General features: G+C 41.2%; 1 protein-coding gene across 2 annotated transcripts in view; it reads right to left on the bottom strand.

Moving 5' to 3' along the window:
• pcgf1 (polycomb group ring finger 1) overlaps positions 1-15,154 on the bottom strand; it is a 19,593-nt gene extending 4,439 nt beyond the window's left edge. The window contains exons 1-6 of one of the 2 annotated variants that reach the window (XM_036216320.1): positions 15,003-15,154; positions 14,042-14,147; positions 13,789-13,941; positions 12,329-12,400; positions 11,024-11,126; positions 5,870-5,912 (exon numbers count right to left, since the gene is read on the bottom strand). In XM_036216320.1, the coding sequence (XP_036072213.1) occupies positions 5,870-5,912; positions 11,024-11,126; positions 12,329-12,400; positions 13,789-13,941; positions 14,042-14,147; positions 15,003-15,089 (564 nt within the window). In that variant the 5' untranslated portion in view covers positions 15,090-15,154. The remainder of the gene's footprint in view (positions 1-5,869; positions 5,913-11,023; positions 11,127-12,328; positions 12,401-13,788; positions 13,942-14,041; positions 14,148-15,002) is intronic. The other variant, XM_024270944.2, reaches the window with a different exon arrangement.
• Positions 15,155-23,967: the final 8,813 nt, after the last annotated feature.

The following is a 23,967-nucleotide window of genomic DNA, read 5'->3' as shown; positions in this document are numbered from 1 at the left end:
AGGAGGAAGAAGAAGAAGAATAATAATAAAATATAATAAAGAATTACAACAACATACTCTGATTGCTTTCAGCAATCAGACAATAAAAAAAAGAAATAATTAAAAAAAACGTAAATAAAATAACTCAAGTTTGATCTGCAGTGCAGCGCCCCTCCCTTCCTGTCGCTGCTGCTAAGCTGGGTTGTGGGCAGGAGAGGAGCACACAGTGTTGCTGCCATTAGTGTTTCTTTAGAGCATTAAGGATTAGAAAAGGAAGAGGAGGAAGCACAGACTCAAAGTAGAGGTTTGTCTGTTTTACTTATAAAAAAATTGTTTTCAAATTCACTACTCTGTGCATTTTGGTCAAAAAACGACAAATTTAACTGGCAGGTGAGTGTGTTTTTTCTTTCAAAACATTTGACAGTTGAAATCCCCCCCACTTTATTCTCGAATATTTTTTGGGGTTTTTTTATTTTATTTTTATTCATTAATAGTAAAAATATTAGCTGATCGGTGGTGGAGTCAGATGGTGCATTTGCCTTGAAACCACGTGTCCCAGGTTCTAAGATCCTGTAGGGGGCGCCTAATATGTTTTTTGCCTAGGTTGCCATGCAACCCAGGTCTGGGGCTGGATGGGGGGGCCACACCATCAATTTATCTAGTGTAACCTTTGGGCTATCCTAGGTATGTTGACGTTGGGAGTGGGGTCACAAGACAGTGCGCTGAACTTTATTTTGTCTGTGATATTTGATTTTCACTGGTGTCCATGGCAGACATGAAATCCTGTCCTTTATCCACATTTGTCATGGGATGGATCACACGTCAAAGTAAGGCTGGGGTCATCTAGACTCCATCAGATACCACATGGGATAATGCCCATAGCAGACAGTGATGCAGAGGTATTCCTGCATCGTCATGATGAAGATGATTTGGTTACAGAAAGCACAGTTCTTCTTTTTGTACCACATAAGGAAGTGGTCAGTCAGAAACTCTTAATACTTTTCAGAGGTCATTTTCACACCTTCAGAGACCCTAAAGGAGTCAACCAGCTCTCTCCCCATGATTACAGACCAAACCATTACTCCAACACCTCCTCAGCAATGCAGTGGTCACCATCATGGTGGCCATCCACCACCCACCTACTACTCCATCCATCTGGAGCATCCAGGTCTTGTTCAACAGTGAACAAGACTGTTTGAAAATGAGTCTTCATGTCTGTCTGGATCCACTGCAGTCGTATATGCTTGTGATTGTTGATTGGAGGGGGGGCTCCAATAGAAGGTTTACGTAGACCTGCAGCCTCAGGAGGATCCTACACCTTGATGTTGGTGGACTCCAGCAGCTTCATATATGTGCTGCTGCTTTGTGATGTATTTTAGTTGTTGTTCTTTTCACCTGATGTACAGTGGGGATCAAAAGTTCAAACACCCCGGGTAAAATGCTAAATTATTGTGCTTAAAGAAGCTGAGGAGAGATGGAAAAATCATTTAAAAGCATCAGATTACATATGAGACATTCTTTTGATATCTAAAAAAAATATACTTTATTTCTATCATTTACCCTTTGGAAATAATGCAATTTCCAAAAGTTTAAACACCCTGTAGAATAGTATGCTCCGCCCCCTTTGGAAAAGACGAGACCCGACAGTGTCACGGATTGTTCACAGTCATGGTTTGCAAAGACATGTGATTTCATTCTCAAAAATTTGAAATAATCTGAGTCATGTGACTTTTCTCCACCAATCAGCATCATGGGTTCTTCCAGCAGTTTTGTAGAAGACAAACTGAAAACAGTTGATACTCACAAAACAGGAGAAGGCTGTAAGAAGATAGCAAAGAGCTTTCAGATTCAAGTGTCCTCTGTTCAGAAGTCATTAAGAAATGTCAGTCAGCAGGAAGAGTGGAAGTTAAAGATCTGGAAGATCAAGAAAAGTCTCAAACAGAGCAGCTGCAGGATTGTGAGAAAAACAAGTCCTAACCCGGGTTTGACTGCAGGATCCTCCAGAAAGACCTGCAGACTCTGGAGCTGTGCTGCACTCTTCTGCTGTCAGAGAGACTTGTAGAAATATGAAGAGCCATCAGAAGAAACCCTCTTCTACGTCCTCACCACAAAACTCAACCTCTGAAGTTCACAGATGAACATTGAAACAAGCCTGATGCATTTGGGAAACAAGTTCTGTGGACAGACCCGGTTCACATGGAACCACAATGAGCAAAGGTCCGTTTGGAGAAGAAAGGGTCCAGAGTTTAATGAACAGAACCTCTGTCCAGCTGCTAAGCATGGGGGTGGAACAATCATGCTGCAGGCTTGTATTGCAGCCAGCGGATCAGGAAACTTTTCACCAGCAGAAGGAAGAATGGATTCCAGAAAAGTTCAGCAGATTCTGGAAACAAACTTGATCTGTGAAAAGGTTGAAGCTGGAAAGAGGAAGGTTTCTCCAAACACTCAGAATCCACGCTGACTCACAGCAAGAGAATAAACTGAAGGTTTTGCAGTGACCTTCCCAATCACCTCAACATGATTGAACATCTATGATGGACCTGAACAGAGCAGAGAGGAACAGACATCCCAGAAGTCTCAGAGATCTGGAAGACTTCTGTAAGGAAGAACTTGTAACGACCCCTGTGTGTTTTGTGTGTACCTTGTTCTTGTTTGTGCATTTGTTCAGACAGCAGAGAAAAAGTTCGACTCAAACTCCTGTGGAGTTTGCCCGCGAAAAGAGCCTTTCTTTTTGACAAGTGGTGTGCAGCAACCAAAGTTGATTTGTCTTCGCTGCGTGAATTCATTTTGTTGGAAGAGTTCAAAAGAAGTTTGCCAGAGCGTCTTATTGTGTATCTGAATGAACAGACAGTGAACTCTGTGACGTCAGCAGCGGTGCTGGCTGATGAGTACATGTTGACGCATTAAACATCCTTCCTTGTGCCCAATGACCACCTGAGAGTTCCAGCTTTACCTCAGTCAACTCATAATGAGTCAAACACATCCAGAGAAACATGTGAGTGTTTTTACTGCCATAAACCTGGACATGTCGTCGCTGACTGTAGTCTCCTAAAAAGTCAACCCGAACCTGCCCAACAGAGCCCATCCAGTCCAAAAGGGATCAGCGTGATTCTTAGAACAGGTAAAGGTAAAAACCCAGACCCCCGTTTTAAACCTTTTATCTTTCAAGGTCTCGTCTCACTGAGCGGCGAAAGCGCGGACGACCGTTCTGTGCGCATTCTGAGGGACACGGGAGGGGCACAAACGGTAATTCTGGCAAATACCCAACATTTTTCTGAGTATTCATCTTCTGGTTACAGCACTGCGATGTGTGGGATTGGGATGGAGAACATGTCTCTCCCTGTGCATGGCGTGCACCTGAACTTGGTGTCTGGCATGTTCCCCATGGCAGTCTGTCCAGGGCTGCCTGTAAAAGGCGTGGCTGTGCTGCTGGGGAATGATGTGGCTGGCGGTAAAGTACCACATTTTACAGTACTGGACAAACCCTCAGCACAACGTAAGAGTAAAGACCAGTTCCGTACTTCCAGACGCAAGCTGTACCCAGCATGCGCCTTTACGCGCGCTGAGACCTGGAATTACACAGATGTTTATTTGACTGACAGCACTGTTTATCATTTTTCACGCACTGAACTTGACGGATCCTCTCCATCGCAGGTGAAAATGGAAAAGGATCACAAGTTTGATTTGGAACGCCCTGGGCTGTCTGCACTCTCCAGAGGTGCACAGTTACGCGCTGCACAAAGACTTAACCAATCCTTTACGCACATGTTTGTCCCGTGGTTTTGCTGTACGTGGCTCACTCGGAATCAGCTCAGCTGACTTAGGATTTGTTCAAACCCGTGAGGTCCCCGTCAGGCCTTGGAGGAAAGGTTTCCGACACCTCTGGAGGTTAAGCGGAGAAGAACGCGCCTCTTTTTCCGTCAACGTTGTAAAAAGAGCTTGGCCGGCTCGCCAGGTGAAGAGCACGTTAGACACGAGTTTGCTGATGTGAAGTCTGAGTTTCAACACAGGTCTCGCAGAGCTGTGTCCACATCTTATTCCTGCCTGGTTATTTATTCTTTTATGTTACACATTTCTTCCTCCTTCCTAAGGAGGGACGTAACAGAACTTGATGAAGATTCCTTAAACAAGAACTGAGAGACTCTTGGCTGGATACAAAAAGCCTTTAAAGCTGTGATACTTGCCGGGGGGGTACAAGGTACTAACTCTGGTGGGTTAGCTTGTTTTCTGTTGATTTGAAAGGGTAATGGTTAAGGGTAAGGCTATTTTTTAAACATAGTAATACTTTTTTAAAAGACTTTTTAATCTTTCCTTGGGTTCTTTATGCACAATATTATAGCATTTTATCTGGGGTGACCAAACTTTTGATCCTCCTTGTATTTGTCAGACAGAAACCTTCCTCATTCGGCCTTCATATGCACCAACCTGTGTGGGCTCTGAATCAGCCACAAATCTTTTTATAGTACAATGATCATGCTTGAGTTTTCATAAAATATCCATGGTTTTCATACCTTGTCCAAGACATTCAACTGTTTCATAATTTTCAGAAGCAGAGATCCTTTTTCTTTCCCGTATAGCTTGCAAATGTTGGTCTGCCTGATAAAGTGGAATGTCCTTATTTCACAGTTGTTCCTTTAACCCTCATGCTCTCTTACGGGGTCCAGATGACCATACCCTTATATTGATGTGTGATACCTCCTATGAAAGGATTTCATGTCTGCCACAGACACCAGTGAAGATATAAGAAAAGTGAAGAAAAAAAAGTTCAGTGCGCTGTCCAGATTAGCCCACTTTTAATCTAAACATGTCTAGGATAACAGAAGGGTTATTGAACTCACCTGGCAAACTAATGATCACAGGTGTCTGAGATTGATATCAGTGATCCAAAGAGACACATTATCATCTAGTGCTGCCACAAACCATAAAGTCGACTAATCACTGATTATTTTTTCAGATTATTCGACTAATCATGGCAGCCCTATTATCATCCAGGAGATGAATAAAAAAAAAGAAGTTAATCTTTTTGACACCTAAATACAATTTGCATAATAATTTGGAACACACTGTATTAACCCTTTCTGGGGTCTTCACAGCAAACAGAAAGCCAGGAAATAAATAATAATCCTTTTAATGAAATAAACAACACTGGTTATCAAATTTGAAAAATAACCAAATAACTGATTTTCAGAAAAAAGTCAAGAAAAATCCTATTAATACATTTAGAAAATAAAACAAATAAATAGGCTGTCCTCTCCCTTTGAGACTCCTCGCACATCTCACAGTTCAGCAGTGCTAATTTCATGACTAAAATGAGTATCTGTGCTGTGTCCTAGACGTCTGTACTCTCATCCAGTGCTACTGAAAAAAAAGTCTAATTATTTTGTCTTCTACCTCAGATGGCCATACGGATGCATTACCTATTCGCCAGTACAGTGCTCCCTCGTTTATCTCTGGAGTTACATCCTAAAAATAATCCGTGATCGATGAAATCTGCTAAATTGGATTGCAGTCCATATGTTTTAAGGTTTTAAAACTCCTCACTACACACTTTATACCATTTTTTCTGACAGTCATGAACATTTTCACATTTTTCTCTCGTTTAAACTCTCAAAGTTCAAACCGTTCCAGAAAAATAAGTCCAGCATTATTGAATGAAGCCCTGATATTATTTGGGGGAGTGGGGGGTGCATCTGACTCGTGGGCCGTGGTTTGGGGACCCTGCTCTTATGTTTGAACATCTAAACAGATAACTGGCCTTATGGTTTTCATTTGAATTAGCAGTCAGCTTTTTGACCCAACAAAAACAAATTATCTGCTGCTGTGATGTTGACACATACAGAACTGCAATGACAATTTAACAGAGTAAAAGCAACTTACTGCTGAAACTTACCCGAAGTGCAAGTTTTGTCCTATCTTTCCCAGCGAGGGACGAACTGAAAACAAACCAGAAGCAGGATGTGTCAAACATCAAGTTTCATGTTGTAAATAGACAAGACCTTAAGCTGCGCTCATAACGAACACGATTAACGGCTCCCTCTCTTTCACTACGCAGCAAATTCTCTGCTCACCACCCGTCCAAAAATGTGTTATGTAAGCTTATGAGTGGGAGGAGCAACAAGCTAATGTTTTTAGCATGATTGCTATATGTAGCAGTGTTCATCTCAGTTACAATGCATGGACGACTAAAATGATATTGAGAGATCTGGTTTATTTATTTTGAAGAGTTTACAAAAGGATGAGTAATCATGTCTCCAGTTTTATTTTCGTGAAACCATTCATAGATTCTTCCGGAACAATGAGCTTCCCCTCTGCCGTGTCAGAATGACTACATTTGATATGCCATTAGGTACATTTTTCATGCTAGAGCTGTCCCGATCAGAATTTTTTGTGTCAGTGGGTTTTGATTAATTGTGATCAATGTTTCCATGAAAACTTCTCAACAAAGAAATAAAAGGGATTTTCTCTGCAGTACGACACTACAGTAATGATAAGTCATGAAACAAAGTTCAGTGACTGTAGCTTCAAGATCTTCAGAACATTTCTGATCAGATCACATCTCCATTTAAAATAAAAAGCAAGGACTTTCTCCCAAAATCATAGTTGTAGCATGAATGTGACGGTGAGTTTTCATGACTAGCTCATGTCAATGTAACAATTTATTAGTTTTAGTTGTTGATGTAAAATAATGGATTTATTTAGTGATTCTACTTTGGGATATTGTGCTGATCATCTTTTCCTGACACCTCATTGCCATCTCTCTGTTCACAGTACCAAGTGCACTGTTCTCTTCTTTTTTCTGCTGAAATGCCTTTGTAGCTTATTGTTTAGGTTTGGACAAAAAACAAGGAACATTCATTGTCAGTTTTAAAGGTTTATTAAAAGAGTTTTTGAGCTCCAAAGTGCAACTCTGTTTGTGTGCGCCTCCAGCTCAAACTGCTGCTGTATTCTACTATGCTTTACGGGACTAAAATATTGTGCAGATTTCTACTGGGGCGATTATTGTGAAATAAAAAATTGGAATGCAGCACAGCACTGATCAAAATATTAAAATAAATATCCAATCACTAATCTGGAGACAACATCCAATTTTGATCGATTCTGAAACCATATCGGATTGGGACAGACACCCCTAGCTTAAGCCACAAAAAAGCTGCTCCGTTTGTGAACATCACAGGAGATCAAGGGCGGAGTGGGTAATCGGGAGAGTCGGGAGGATTCCCGGTGGGCCGCTTCATTCATGGGCCGGTCAGTTGGCGTCATGGAAAAATATTCACGTTAGATTATGAATGAATCTTTGTTACAGTGTTCGTCCGTTAAGAGACGCACCGTCAGTTTTGGAGCTACAATTTAACATAAACACCCCCTTTAAATTCTGACAGTTGGTTGAGTCCACCAGAGTGCGCTTTACCAACATGTCTGGGCCGGACCATTGACAAAATAACGTTTTATTTAGACAGAGAAGCGGCCACGGGCCAGACGGATGATTAGCGAGTAAAGATGTGTAAGAAAGCAATAGTGGTTATAGGAACGAGCTGTACGGGCGGTAATTCAAAGGAGCCGCCAGCTCTGCCTCATGGTGAAAAAAAAAAGTCACTGATGTTTTTCTATAATCTGTTGTATCTTAGCCGGCAGGGCGTGTGCACCTTTTGTCTGAATGCCTAAAAACATAGTGGCGTGGGTTTAGAACAAACACGGAGTCACTTTCTCCGCTGCTTCTCCACAGTGGTGATGGGCGGGGCTCCTCATGCGCTCTCTCCACCTGCTCCACGGGTGAGAACACACGGAGGGCAGAGCGGCCACAAGGGAAAAGGTCCGAGCTGTGTCTGTGTTGTTCTAAAGTAGACACAGACAGCAATCTGTTTAATAGGGCTGTCAGATTTGTTGCGTTAATCACGCGTTAATCTGACATGTGCGTGACGTTGACAATTTTTTTGACGCATTAATCGTGGATTTTCTCATATGTGCCTTTCCACACCGGGCGCAGGCGTCCCTCATCGCCCTCTAACTCACCGGCTGCTCTCACTAGATCACGGGCGGGTCACCAACCATCGAGCTGCTAGCTAAAACCGGCCGGCGCTAGGACCTGGAGAGCTCCTGCACCCTAACCCGGCTCCGGTTCGTGTCCAGTACCACGTCTGGTGGTACCGGCTCGCGTCCGGTGCCACGTCCCGAGAGCTTCGGACCCCCGACGTTCTGAACAGCAAGCGCACCGGGGGACGTTTTAAATGTTCTGGAGGTTTAAGCGTGATCCAGCCCCAGCATAGCGGTCTGTCTGCCGGCATATTCATGGCGTGAGCTCCACTGGACACGTCGCTGCATCGAGCTGCAGCCAGAGAACGCGGCGGCAGTAACAGACTGTCAAACTATCCACAGAGTATCCCGCTTTTCTCAGTCTTTAATGTTTTAAAAAACAAAAGTTCATTGGAAATGATAAATCTCTATTTCATTTATTACTGCAGTTCAGCAGAGGAGGAAAAGATTTGGTCCTGACAAAAAATGAACATGAAAGTGTTATGGAAATTTTACTTTTGATGTTTTTTTATTTTATTTTACTGAACGTTGATTGAAGTTTTGAATTTAAAATGCCCTTCACTTGGACTTGGGCTTTTGTTAGGCATTTTATGTTACAGCCTTTTATTGTTAAGAAAGTTTATCTCAATACAATGTTACAAAATAAAGTATTTCTGATGAAAACTATTAGTTTTGCCATTCTTGTTTTCATAATTAATGTAGAACTGCTAAATTCCATGAAGCACACATTTTTTCCTAAAAAAACAGCCACATATTAATTTGCGATTAATCGTGAGTTAACTATGGACAATGCAATTAATCGCAATAAAAAAACTTAATCGCCTGACAGCTCTAGTTTTTAATGTAACATAACATGGATTGTTATGGCGGTAACAGCAGTAACCTGTCCAAACAACAAGATAAAACACACCAGATTCTAGCGGAGTCGTGCGCAGCATCCGACTGTCCAAATGAGACGTCTAGCGGCGTTATTGATCCAACAGGTGTGTATGGTAGCGGTACACACGTAGAGCACGTGACTAAAGTGTTGATTATCTAAGAAAAGTGCGGGAAATTTTGATAAAAGGAGGGGAATGAATATGATGGCAGGGCTTTAAAAAACAATGATCCTATAATATTAACAGGATGAAAGTTCATAGGTTGACACAACAATAACAAACTGACGTAAAATGTAAAAATTAATTAAAGTGAATTTGAATTTGAACGTATGTGAATTTTTTTATTTCCACATTTATAGCTCTTTTAATTGAGGCCATTTGATTTACTCTTCATTTTGGTTCTTAACTAGAGCTTTGTTTATTAGCTTATTTGTTTATTACCTTAAAATTTATGTAATTATTGCAAAGACACGTTAGTATTTATTCGTTAGTAATTTTCGCAATGCTGTACTGCAATTGTCCCTTTCTAGGTTATCAGCCCTTATGCTGCATTCACACCGCATGATATTCGCGCGACAGAAGCGGCCAGTTTTAATATTAAGTCAATGGTACAGACCCAATCTGAGGTCTTGCGATGTGATTTGAGTGATGGGCATGTCACAGAGGTCTGGCAGCAGCGCGGCAATAGTTAAAATATCAGAATTTTGACAGGTTGCCATGGTGCATTTACCAATCAGGGACTCATTTTCAGTGACTCGCTCAGTGGGTAGAATGCTAATGAATGAGAGTTTTTGTCCTGAACTTCCATCCATTTTCTTAACCCACTGGAGCTGCAGCGTTGGTGAAGCCTGTGTACAGTTGGGGGACAGGATACACAATAGACAGAATGCTCTTCATAACGAATAAACCTGATCTCTCCTCATCATCCGGGTGCTCGGGTAATCGCGATCTGCTCCCAGAATTTCGAGTGTGGATATTCGCAGCGTCCAAAGATCGCTGATTCGTGATCTTTATAAATGTAGTAAATTGTAGCAAACGATGATCAAAATATCAATTTGGGACGATGTATTTTTGCTCTGAAATGCAGATTTATGTAGGATTTTAAGTTTACGAACTAAAATAAAGCAGAAAGGGCCGCCGTACTTGCACCGGAAGTAAACACATCTTCGTGACGATGAAGCTTCCGGTTTTCAAAGTAAAACTAGCAAGAGCTTTTTTCTGTTCAGAAACTGAGACTGAACTTCTGCTCACAGTCATAACTTCTGAAACAATGAATTAGCTTTAACATTGGAGCTTTAGCTCCAGTGTTTACATTCTTTTGACTATGATAACTCTTCAACATTTGACGCAATTAACGAAACTCCAGTTTATTCTGAAGAAACAGCCTCGCGCTGCTGAAAGGTGGATGTAATCAACGTGAATCAGCTGATTCTGCTGAGAAAAAAACTTTTCATATGAGCTGTGCAGCAATATGTGATGCTTAGAACGTAAAATATTGAAGAACTTTGAGGATAGAAAACTGTGGAGAACATTTTCAGGTTTTGTTGTTAACTGATCCAAAACAAAAGTGATTTTTATCCTTTATGTTGTTTTACTGCTGAGAAGATTGAAAAACAAAAAACAAAAAAACTTTAAAATGACAAAAAAAAATGTCTTTTTATCTGAATCTTTGTGTTTTTTCAATCAGTTTAGTTGATTCTGATCTCCTGTTCTAAATAAAGGTATAAATGATGATTAAATACAAATAATTTCAATTTTCATCCATCTAGTAAATGGACATACACATAGCAATAAACATTATAATAAAAAGTAAGAATCGTGGTTCAACTCGTGAATCGTTGCTCTTGATTCGTGAATCGAATCGCCACCTAAGTGATGATCCACAGCCCTATCAGATGTACACTGACACTGCTCCATGTAGCGATCAGGCTAAAAACATTAGATGGTAGCTCCTCTCACCCACGCCGAGGTGGAACACATTTTTGTGCGGGTGGCGAGCAGCAAAAATGCCGGGCCACGAAGGACGGGTGCCCCACGCCAATTTGACATGCAAAGTGCGTTCAATATTAACAAAACCACAACAGACCTTTTTTAAACAGTTCACCATCATGCGAGGAAACTGAGAAGCAGCTCACCTTAGCCTTTCCAAGCACAGCGAAACCTGCTCATCATATCTGTAGAAGTGGGCTTTGGAGTGGTCGAAACTTGTGTACGGTAAACCTGCTGCGTCTGACATGTCTACAGAGCAGAGAAAGACAGTTCCACTTAATGTGCATAAAAGCTTCAGGGAAGAAACTCTTGAGATACTGTTAGCGGTGATGGATACAGAGTGTTTAAAAAACTGTTCAGATGTGAATTACGCCGGGTTCACCCCACACGCGGAAGTGCAACGGATCGGAGGCCGTTTCCATTTGGCGCCCTTGTTAACCTATGGTGTAGTTCTCACCGGACATGAGGCGATGCGGTCCTCCACAGCCGCAGCAATTGTTTCGGCTTCTGGTCTATTTTCGCGTTAGCTGCGAGCGATTTGCATCAATCCAGGCAGGAAGTTTCACCAAGAGAATCCGGTCAATTTTCAAAACATAACCAATTTTTCACAATAAAAAACAGCTATTGGCCAATGCAAGCATACTTTTGTATCTAAAGATGTATCTAGACAGTATTTTCCCCTATTTGAGGGGGTTAGGGACCGGAGACCTCCACAAACACGGCAAATGCGCAAATACAGAAAACCCCCATTATCCCACCCACGCCCAAAGAATGTCCGTTACTGATCCATACTCATCAAAAACACTTCTGATCACGCTTTGTAAACATTTATTACAGAACATTGGAGTAGATCAGATAAGTGCGAGAGAGCATCTCTATCCAGAATTTTCCAGTTTCATCCATAATTAACACCTGCTCTGGATGGTAATTATCCTCCGCGATTATCAGGATATTTCTGCATTAGCTGACGCCATTTCTCCATGCGAGCTCGCTGTGTGTGCGCGACCCTGTGTTCGTGCGTAGCAACTGGTTGGTGTGCTCTTCAACTGCGCTCTCCTCCAGCTCCTTCAGAAACAAAACTTTCATAAAAAGCTTCTTGAGTTGACAGAGTTTTTGTGACGAACCGGAGGAGATGGACTGAAAAAAAAAAAAAAAAAAATCAGCTGATATGTGAAACCCTGAATGAAGAAACGTAATTAAGCAGGGGAATGCTGTAAAAACAGAAACAACACGCGACAGACAAAAAAAAAACAGACACACACACACTGCGAAACACACATACACACACAGATCAATATAGTGGGCCGACTACTGAGCAGAAGCATCTTTCGACTGTTGAGAAAAAAAATATGCATCTGGTGTGAACTGGTGTTGAAGTGGATTCCACTCTGCGCTTCTGCGTGTGGCGTGAACACGGCGTAAGGTACTGTGGTGGCAGAATGTGATCTTACTGTCCCCAGCAGGTTGGACGACTCTCTCTAATCCACGTGACTGGTAAAATTCTTTTATTCTTTTGTCTTCGCCTGGACAAACAAAAGCACAAAAATACACAATCATGATGGGCAATTTAAAAAATACTCTCATTTAACTTCTGCTCAAAGCTATGTTCAAATATGTAAACTTTTGTGAACCGACTAGACTGGACACAAATGAGAATCTTCTTCTTCACCTTTCGGCTTAGCCCATTTTGGGGTCACCACAGCGTAACAGCACTCACTGTACAGTTTTTACGCCGGATGCCCTTCCTGACACAACCCTGTACTTGAGGGGCACAGGGACCCAGTTAGGCAGCAGCATCAAGGGTCTTGTCTAAGGACCCAATCTGGATGGGGATCAGTGGACAACCCTGGGATTGAGAATAATTCAATATATTCACAGATGAACTTTTGCTAGGTCTAATTAATAACATTCTGTTTCAAGGAGTAAGGACACTGCGCCTGTTTTGAAGTTGACAATTAGTTTTTCTCTGCAATACTGTTTAACAGTTTGACGTTCTGTTTAAAGTCCCCCATTACAATTTTTTTTTATTTTAAAAAAACGTTCCCAGTAGTGTTTTAATTATGATTATGACATTTTTAACCATAATCCCACAACCTAAATGTCTTAAAAAGCCTTTTTTCATGTTGATCTGAAGCCTGCAAAATCTCCTCTGAGGAGGCGTGGCTTTTGGAGCTGAGCGAAGCTGCTCCGTCCTCCGCACCTCCCTCCTGTCCGATTATGGTAGCTCGGTGTCTTGCTAGCGTAAATCTTCACCGCTGCTACAGCAGTTTCATTTTGAGCTGGATGTCAGCTCGGACGAGGAAGTGAAGATCTTCATGAACCGAACTTGGAATCCTTTCCAACTGCGGTCAAGTGAGCCGCCGTTCACATTTCCGTAGTCACATCAAGAAGCTCCGTGGAGTCTGGTGGAGATTTTCCAGCGTTCTCAGTCCTGCTACCGTAAGTATTGGATGAAACTCACACCAAAAATCCAGTGATGCTGATTTGACCACAGAAATGTGAACGGCGGCTCATTTGACTGCAGTCAATGTGAAGATACCATCTTCTCTTCTCCAGAACCTGAACTAGACACTAGGAACAGATGAGGGTTTAGTGCATGTGCAGCAGAGCTGTTGATGGAAAGAAGATCATTCATTCAAACAGAGTCTGTCCAAGACAGTTTGATTGATTTAAAAGGAGAAATACTCTGAAATGTAAAAACAAAATGATTTCTTATTACATTTGTTCTCTTTGCCACACAGACGTGTTAAAACTCAAAAACCAGGATTTTCATCAGAGGGGGACTTTAACAGTTTCTCGTTATTCTTTGCTACCTCGCTTTTTGTGGGCCAAGGTGACTGAAGAACAAAAAACTGAACAGGAGCTTCAGCTATCTGAAGAAAAAAGAAACATTCCCGAAAAAAGAACTCACTTTCTTGAAGTCCAGGCACCAGTTTGTAGACAATGTCCTGCATGACTCGATCCAGTTTGAGGTTGAGCAGGGGCTGCGTTTCATGGATTTTGATATTACACATTGGACAATATTTGCTGGTCTGTAGGTATTTCACTATGCAACTTTTACAGACTGTTGAAGAAAAAAACATGTTCATCCCAGGCTTATCACTCTATAACATCAATAACTGATTTGATTGGATGGCTAGAGAAACAAGGAGAGTGAGACTCACATGTGTGCAAACACTCTGTGATTGTGGTGGCATCTATGAAGTAGCCTGCACAGAGGTAGCAGACGATGTGTTCATTCAGGTCCTTGATCTTCAGCTTGACTTTCTCCTGTTGAAGGAAATCCTGAGTCAATTTGAAAGTATGAAACTATTTTCAAGTAGTAGTAAACCCCAACTCTCACATGGAAGGAATCTATTCTTAAACATGAACCTGGAAAAGTCTAGGGTGGGAAGATTTTGGTGATAATGAGCAATCTTAACGCAGTTTAACATGACACTGTGAGATCACTGAGCTTTTCCTGTCAGCTGAAAGCTGCTGAACTCACAGCTGCCTGACTCAAAGCTCATTAAAGACGAGGAAAGCAGTCTCTGGAGCAGCAGACAAACGGACTTTTCCTGCTTGATTACATCTCCTCAGATAGCCTCGCGTCACGTGTGAGACTAAAGAAGAAGGGAGATCCAGGCAGTAGACGCAGACGGGACTTTAGAAGAAGAAAACAGCCGTTAAGAAGGTTGTTCGCAGTCACAGCACATTTAAACTTGGCCATCAAAACATTACACCAGAACGGCAAAGTCTTGTGCATTTTCTAATCCAACCCCTCAAGTGTTCGCTGCGTTCAGAGCTCCAAATGAATGAGAATATTCTACGCGGCCAAAGACGGTGCTATTCCCGTCCGAGGACCGCTCACGTGACGCCTTCTTAAGAAGTAAAGTCAAAGTTTATTTGTGTGAAATCAGAAACAAAGTAGCGTGCTCGCTGCTCCATCACAGACTGGCTGTACCCCGCTGTGTACGCATGCTCAGGCACGTCTTTGCTCGCTACGCATCAGCATCGCAACGCATCAGCACAGTGGAGACAAGGACCATCCGCCTTAACTGAAGACGACCAACTCCGAACCGAGAGTTTTCACTGTCCGGAGGACTTCATTCAACGCGGACAGGCTTCCATGCTACAACCACTCACCTCATTTCTGAGCGGGTCCAGTTTGTAAACGGACTGGAGCTGGTTTCGTAGCCGCATCGCTATGGCCATCGGACCCTGTTCCGCCATCTTTGGAAATTGAACTAACTTCCGGGTAAACAGGAAGGAGTATTTGTATACGGAAAGGCGGGCAAACGTCAAAATAAAAGCGAGATATATAGAATAGAATCGAATAAGCCATGTTTGTTTAAATCTCTTTTGGACAACATTTTCTTTTTTATCGCTTTGTGATTATTTTTTTCATTTCATAATTTTGATATGTAAATGGTTTATTTCAAGCAATGAAAACTAAAATAAAACTTATCAAGACAAAAAATAGAAATATTGTAGCGACCAGCGTTAAGTTGGTTATAGGTTCTGTGTTGCTCCCACTAGTTAGTGTTATGTGATTCTATTGTGTTGTGTATTTTTAGATCAGTGCGCTCTATGTGAAATTAATATGATTGTGTGTGTGGGTGGAGGTCTGGATGAGGTAGTGGATGTAAGGGGTGTGCAGTGTGTGAATGAATAAGTGGCCTGACAACAGCATGCTTCACCACGCCTTAAATGAGAAAACGGTTCATCAAAGCTGACATCCTACTTTAATCAGAAGGAATGATGTCTGAAGGTCAATGATGAAGTGTAATGCATTCACATTAGCTCTGTAAGCAATGTCCTTTACTTTTCAAAAACAGCTGAAGGAATGTTCGAGATTTGGAGTTTTAATAAAATGTTTTGACAATACCTTAGTTATTGATTGCTTTTGTAAAATGAATTCTGACTACAAGTTTAAATCTCTCTTACAGACCATATATTTACACATTTTACATAATTTTTCTAATTTCTTACAATTTTTAAAAGTGAGCAATTTCTCTTCTGAATTGGAAAATGTATAGGAGAGGGAAATAGAAATAACCTGGAACAGTGAAAGAGAATTCATATCATTGTCACATCTGTGAATTGCATATGTTTATTTTTCTTGTCAGTGAAAATGCAAGTGTCTTACCTGCTGACTAAATGCTAAACAACAAGAAACAAACCAAAGAGCCTTTTTGACAGACTGTAAGATCTGTTTTCACCTGTTTTTGATCTGTGATAGGAGAAAAAAAAACTACAGAAATTATTACAACAGTTTTTCTAGACTGTGCTTTTATTCTCTCACTTTTTAGAATTTACCAAACTTAACTAAACTTGAGAAACTCATCATTTATACTTGTTTCAAATATGTTATACTAAAAAAAATCCACATGATGTCACTGTGTCCTCAAATGTTGCATCTCATCAAACTATCTTTCAAAAAGTTTGGAATTTAGACAAATAACAAATGTAAATAAATTTTTCCAAATACCAAACCAAACCGTTTTCTAAAAACAATTATATAAATTGAACAAAATTGGGTAGAAATTTACACTTGAGGGTTTTGTTGTACATTACCACCGTTTGAGTGCACTTCATTGGTGATTGCTATCTTTTTTTTAAAAACTAAGATTACTCATGGGTGTAGATAAGGCATTACAAATTTGACTAATTTTAACCCGTAGTTCATACGAAATGATCTTAATGAGCTTGATAGTCTTTACCGCATGAGTGGTCAGTCAGTTAAATTCAGCCATACAGCAGTGGTGAGGATATACTGTTGTCCATGATCTTTGCATTCAATTTCAGAGTTTAGAGATTCAACAAACTTTATTAAGCCTGCTGTCAAACAGGAATCAAAACCGGTATTAATTGGATACCAGCTTATAGAGGAACTTATGGAAATAAATTGGGAGATATAAGATATATATGATATACAAGATATATATAAGAATTATTTCAGAGAATTATAACAATTCTTTTAGAGAATGATTAATAAGCACTCTATCGTTACTTTAAAACTTGATTTTAATGTGTAATTATTATTTTTCTGCATCAATATAACATTGTATTTTGATGATAATCAATAAGTACTGCATATCTGTTATATGATGTATGTATGATTGATGCTACCGTTTACTGAAATCATGTTTGATGAGATTAATCAATAATCAACAAGAACTTAATTTTGCTATTTGGAATTACAAAAAAACAAAACAACAACAACAACAACTACAACAACCGGATTACATAATTATACAAAACAGTGAAATGAAGGAATTAAGTAGGGGTGGGATTATATAAGTTTGCTTCTTCCAACTCCTTTTCAAGCAATCAATCAAACTCTACTGACTTTAGTTAATTATCACAAAAAATGAATGAATCAAATGGGACATAAGTGTGTTTTATTTTTGTTTTCTATTTTCTAATCAATGCATTTCATTGTTTCTGGAATGAGTTTAAAATAAATGTGTTTTGTCCTGTATTTTCCAATCTATGCTTGAAATAAAACAATCAATCAATCAATCAGATACGAATGCAAAATCTGCTGCTCATAGATCTAATCAAGACTTGGTTATCAGTCTTGGTTAGGTGGAAATAAGAGAGTATAGTAAAACCTAGGAGTTCCCCGGGTGGTGGCCCCAAAGAATTCCCGGGACACGCTGGAGAGACAACTGGAGAGAGGCTGGCCTAGGAACACCTCGGGGTCCCCCCAGAGGTGCTGGAGGAAGTGAAGTCTGGGTACCTTTGGTTAGACTACTGCCCCCGAGACACGGTCCCAGATGATGAGAAGAAAATGGATAGATGGAAGGCAATCAATCAATTTATTATTTGCAAAGCACTTATAAAAGCAGAGACAGCCAAAGTGCTGAACATAGAAATACAATCAATAAACCATAAAATAAGAGAACCAGTAAAAGAAATAAAACTATAAAAACAATGAAGTAATTAAAACAATAAAACTAGCTGACCCACTAAATCTGCACACTGGAGTTAAAAGCCTGGTTAAAAAGATACGTTTTTAAAAGTGACTTAAAATCACTGACAGAACTGGCCGACCTCACAGAACGGGGGAGCGGATTCCAGAGCTTGGGACCAGCAACTGAAAAGGCTCTGGGAACGAGTCCTGGGAACCGTTAACAACATTTGATCTTCAGATCTGAGGACTCGATGTCGACAATAAAAATGTAAACGTTCAGAAAGATATTGAGGTGCCAGAGCATTCAGATATTTAAAATCCAGAAGTACATTTTTAAAAACAATCCTAAAAGACACAGGCAGCCAGTGAAGAGAGCGTAAAATTTGAGTGATGTGCTCACACCGTCTAGTCCCCGTTGGCAGGCGAGCAGCTGAATTTTGGACCAGCTGGAGAGAGCGGAGCAGAGACTGGTCGATGCCAGTGTACAAGGAGTTGTTGTAGTTCAGTCTGGAAAAAAATAATGCATGGATCACTTGTTCCAAAGCATGAGGAGGCAGAAAAGGCTCAACTTTACTGATTAGCCTCAAGTGATAAAAGCTGGACCGGACTACTGCACTGACCTGCTTGTCAAATTTAAAATGCCTGTCAAGATTTACCCCAAGATTTCTGATAAAAGGAGCGTCTGAAGGGTTCAGGGGGCCAACAGCACTGCAGCAACCTGTCAGCTGGTCGGTTTTACCAAAGACAAAGACCTCTGTCTTGCTTTCATTAAGGCAGAGGAAGTTCAGTTCCATCTATGATTTTATGTCTGCTAGGCATCTTTGTAGATTGTCCAGACATCCAGCTCGACCAGATTTTAAGGGCAGGTAGATCTGGACATCATCTGCGTAGCAGTGGAACGAGACATTATGTTTTCTTAAAATGGACCCCAGTGGCAACAGGTAAAGTGAACATAAAAGAGAGAATAAAACTGAACCCTGGGGTACACCATATTTGAGTGGAGCCTCTGATGAATAAAACTGTCTGAGTTGGAAAGAAAAACTCCACATAAATAATACCTGAACCAACTGAGTGCTGTATCCTTCACACCGACGGACTCCTCCAGTCGGGACACTAAAACATTGTGATCCACTGTGTCCAAGGCAGCAGTGAAATCTAAAAGAACCAAAACCGTGGAGAACCCATCAGCGGCTAAAAGCAGGTCATTGCAGGTAAAAGTAAAACAATGAAGAAAAGACAACAACAAAGGCAGGAGGTGAAAAATACTTTTTAAACTTAGATTTTACAGTGATTTTGTAACTTTCAAAAATCAGTTGGAAAAAATAGACCTTAAGATATGCAATAGAATGATACTGAAAGGTGATAAAAAGGATTAAATTCATTCTTTTATCTTAACCCACTTCTTGAAACAGGTTTGGTTTCACCCACTTTCACGGGTTTAAGTTATCTCCATTTCTGAAACCGAAAACTCAGAGTTTTCCTGAATTTGGAGTTCACGAACAAAACCTTTCAACAAAACCTGCTTCTTTAAAACGGGCCCCAGGGGCCAGAAGGACACACCTTCTCATTCAATACGTTTTTTATATTCATGACTATTTACATTGTATGTTCTCCTTGAAGCATTAAAATTCAAACCAATTTCTGCTGGGGTTTTTTTTCGTAAAAACAAAGCTGAGCTGAAATAATTATTTTTCTCTGAAATTTATTTTTTCCATCTCACATGTTTGATTTCAAAATAAGTGGGAAAAGAACAAAGCTAATAAAACCTCAGTGTGTCAATGTTTTTTCTGTAACTTTTCAACATAATGTTGGTCATTATTGAGCAATATTTAATAAGGCCAAGTAGTAAGTAATTGTTCAAGTTTCAAAGTTGTTCTTGCACAAACATGAAAAAAGTTTGCTTTCATTTTAGAATATTACAGACGCCCCCCCCCAAAAAAAAGAAAAATGGAGAAAACAACTATTTTCAAATTTTTAATGCTATGTTACACCAAACATGATTTGCGCATCAAATTCGTGTGGGTTGCCCATAATTCACTGCTTGCCGCCTGCCTGAGCTTGTTTTGGGAGGAGCGACCAGCTAATGTTTATAGCATGGTCACCACATGGAGCGGCGTCTGTGTATATCTCATTTAAAATGTATGCAAGACACAGATAATGTTGAGATATCAGGTTTATTTATTAAGATAGTGCTACAAAAACACTGGTTACACTCTACATGTCAACATTTCCTGTGACAGCAGGTTTCACAATGTCTCTGTGTCTCCGTGACGGAGTTTGATGGTTCAAAGAAATAAAAATGAAAAAAACAGGACGCCTTTTTTATTATTAAGATGAAAATAAGAAAAACATCAGTTCAGGAGGCCAGAGCCGGTAGACAGAGAGCCGCTGTGGTAAGCGAGGGCTGCCAGCATATCGAGCGAGCTAGCTCTGCTGGGACCAGAGATGCTGGCTGGCTGCAGCAAAAGGGCCACCGCGGGTGCGAAAGCTGGCGATCCGTCCAATGTGTATCCCGCCCCAACAGCAGTCGGATGAGCTCTGGGAACCCTGTGGCTCCAGTGGGCTAAGGCAGTGTTTCCCAACCCTGGTCCTCAAGGCACACTGTCCGGCATTTTTTTAATCCAAGTGTTAGGTTCAAACAACCTGAAACATTTCTCTGAAAGGAAGACAAGAGAGGGGTCAGTTCTTAAATCAGATTTTACTTGCACAAGGAGAACAGACAGAGAATGTTCAAACCAGTCTCCACCCGCTCTGAAGATCTTGGTTCAGGGTTTCCATATTTATAACCTTTCAGGGGCGGTCTTATTTTATTTACATTTGCTGCTCTCAAGGTGTGGAAGGAAAAACAGCCTCAAACTGGTTCTACTATCATTAATGTCATAGTTCAATGCAATAGGTCTGCGTCAGCATCTTTGAGTATCTGTAATGTGTCAGCCTCCAGACAGCCTTCAGCCTAGGATGACTGCAACCTTCCAGATACCAGCTGAGCACGACCTCAAATGAGCAGAAAGAGAAAAGAGGTTAAAATCATACAAAGCAAATATGAGAGAAATGTATGTACAACTCTATCACCAACCCTGCTCAAACACACCTGCGTTTGATGACCGTCATTGTCAGGCTTCTGCTGAGCCTGATGATGAGCTGAATCAGGTGTGCATAAGCAGGGCGACATGGAAAACATGCAGGACAGTGTGCCCCGAGGACCAGGGTTGGGAAACACTGGGTTAAGGAAATAGCTGGAAATTCAGGACAAATATGCTCGAATGGGAATAGTGTTCTACCCGCTGATAAAGTCACTGAAAAATGTCACGTGCCCAAAGCTGAATTCCTGATTGGTAGATGCAACACAGCAACCTGCCAAAATGTAGATGTTTGAACTAGATTGCCTCAATTCGCGTCTGTACCATTGACATCGAAACTGTCCGGCCCTTTGCTGCGCGAATCACGTTAGGTGTGAACGAGGCATCAGTCTTGGTACAAAAACGCTTAAAAAAATATCACGACTTTATTTTGTTTGTTTTTTTTTCTCAGAAAACATCTCACGATTTGTTTTCCCCAACAATCACAAAAAATGGCCCATAGATTGCTGAGGGACTGTTTATAGATGGTAACTTAAGAAAAATATGTACATATTTTACATTTTGTATTTATGTATTTGTGGTATGGTCTTACTATGTGCATTTTGTTAACACAATTAGTACACATTTGTTTATGAACCAGGTTCCTTTGCTTTTTTTCTTGCATTATTTGAAGTAATTCAGATAGTGATATTAGTTGTTCTGTGACAGGAGGAGGCCTAAGGGCTTGCCCTACATCGTTCATTATGCCTGCTCATCAAGCATCACAAGCTGAACTGCTCTGGAGCCATTTCAAGAGGGCTCTCGTCATTAGCTTGCCACTTGGTGGCCAATTGCAGGAGAAAAGGAGACAAAAGCTGCAGCCCACCCCTGCATGCTCTGATTGCTCTAAGAGAAGAAAGAAGAGAGAAAGGATGGGGCCTCCTCTCTGGCATGGCAGAATGCAGATTCCCTTCATGGGGTCGTTTTTTTTTTTTTCTTTACAGGGTACCCAGGACAAAGGTAAGCAGCATTTGTCAGCTAAGTTCACTGTCAGTATTTTTTGGAAGAATGTTTAATTGGTTAGCTTTACTGGTGTTAAAACTCTAAGGTAAAAGTCACAGTTTAAAAAATGTGGGTTGGTTTGTTTGGCATACATTATTTCTTCCCAGTGGTAGACAGTAAATCAGTCAGCTTCAGAGCTAACATTTAAAAAAAAAAAGTTTTTTTTTTTTGTATCTGCTAAAACTTTAAAGGGCCTATGTCATGCTTCTCTTAAACTTGGAGAGCAAACTTTATTCATAAATATGATAACATATCACCTTTGACACACAAAAGAAAAATTTCTGAAATATGAGTTATTTTTGTGAACTCTTTTCTTATCCGGAAGTTAGACGACTCGATCTCTGAGGCTCTGAATTTTGCGGCTTGTGGGTGCCGCCCATTTAATGATGTCAACCTAGAGCCGGCCACGGCAGCATGCCAGCGCTTCACCAACAAAAACAAACAAGATCCATCCATCCATCCATCTTCTTGACCGCTTCTTCCCTTTCGGGGTCGCGGGGGCGCCGGAGCCTAACCCGGCTACTGATGGGCGAAGGCGGGGTACACCCTGGACAGGTCTCCAGTCTGTCTCCGGGCCTCAATCACACACCCAGTCACTCACACATTCACACCTAGGGGCAATTTAGAGTCACCAATTAACCTATGAAGCATGTTTTTGGACAGTGGGAGGAAGCCGGAGTCCCCGGTGAAAACCCACGCATGCACGGGGAGAACATGCAAACTCCACACAGAAAAGTCCCAGCCGGGAGTCGAACCGGGGCCTTCTCGCTGTGAGGCAAGAGCGCTAACCACTGCACCACCATGCAGCCCCAAACAAGATCCAAACTTTTGCAAAGATGGATGTGCATATCGTGGATCTGCCTTTAGTAGCCCATGGAAAAATCTTGACAAAGGTGTTGCAGCTGGCCCAGTGTTTAATGTCGAATGTGTTTATTCCATTTAACATAGAATTGTGATGGCAAATGGACTCCTTCTGCAGTGAGATTTGGTCACAAAAGGTAGACAACAACACCAGATGAACATTTCATGATTTATTAAAATGAGGATTTATTGAAGGGCTGCACGGTGGCGCACTGGTTAGCGTTCTTGCCCCACATTAAGAAGGCCCCGGTTCGACTCCCGGCTGGGGGATTTGGGACCTTTCTGTGTGGAGTTTGCATGTTCTCCCCGTGCATGCGTGGGTTTTCACCAGGGACTCCGGCTTCCTCCCACCATACAAAAACATGCTTCTTAGGTTCATTGGTGACTCTAAATTGCCCCTAGGTGTGAATGTGAGAGTGGATGTGTGATTGAGGCCCTGTGACAGACTGGCGACCTGTCCAGGGTGTACCCCGCCTTCGCCCATCAGTAGCCGGGTTAGGCTCCGGCACCCCCGCGACCCCAAAAGGGAAGAAGCGGCCAAGAAGATGAATGAATGAAAGAAAGGATTTATTGAAATGAGAACATTGTATTATGTTCTGATTAGCACTGGCTGTGAACATTTCGGTACGGAGTTAATCTCCATATCACTTTCATGCCGCCATTTTCCTGGAGACACGCACACCTTTCATTCCATGTTCAAACCAGTTCTTCTAATTTGTCTCTCACTTTCTTGCACAACCACCAGGATTTTTTTTGCCTTTTTGCCCAGTTCTCTTCTCCATATCACCCTCTGCCATTCTTGTGCCATTCTCGTATACATTTAAGATCCAAAAAATCATTCCCCACATAATTCACCATGATCAAACTGGTTCCGGATCACGAGCAGATGTGTGCCTCCAGCTCCCCTCAACTCTTTGACTTTTAAAGTCTTTTAAAGTTGCTCATAAGTGACTTTAATCAGCAAGATACTGCAAAACAGCTACCGCAACGAGGAGAGTTGAACATGGCACCGAAGAAAAACTTTGAAGCCAATTTGATAGAGCTAAAAATCGCATAAATATTTGATATTAAGTCCTGAACCAGATACTGATAATTTATGTAGAGAAAATAGTATGGTTGAGCCGGGGTGGGTTTATATAAGTTCCCTTCCTCCCACTCCATTTCAAGCGATCTACTTGTGATTCAATGTGATGTATGTATTATTCCTGAT

The sequence above is a fragment of the Oryzias melastigma genome, linkage group LG2 (assembly GCF_002922805.2).
Source record: "Oryzias melastigma strain HK-1 linkage group LG2, ASM292280v2, whole genome shotgun sequence".
NCBI classification, from domain to species: Eukaryota; Metazoa; Chordata; class Actinopteri; order Beloniformes; family Adrianichthyidae; genus Oryzias; species Oryzias melastigma.
The sequence above is the reverse complement of the archived record's forward strand: the minus strand, read 5'-3'. Positions and strand labels throughout refer to the sequence as shown.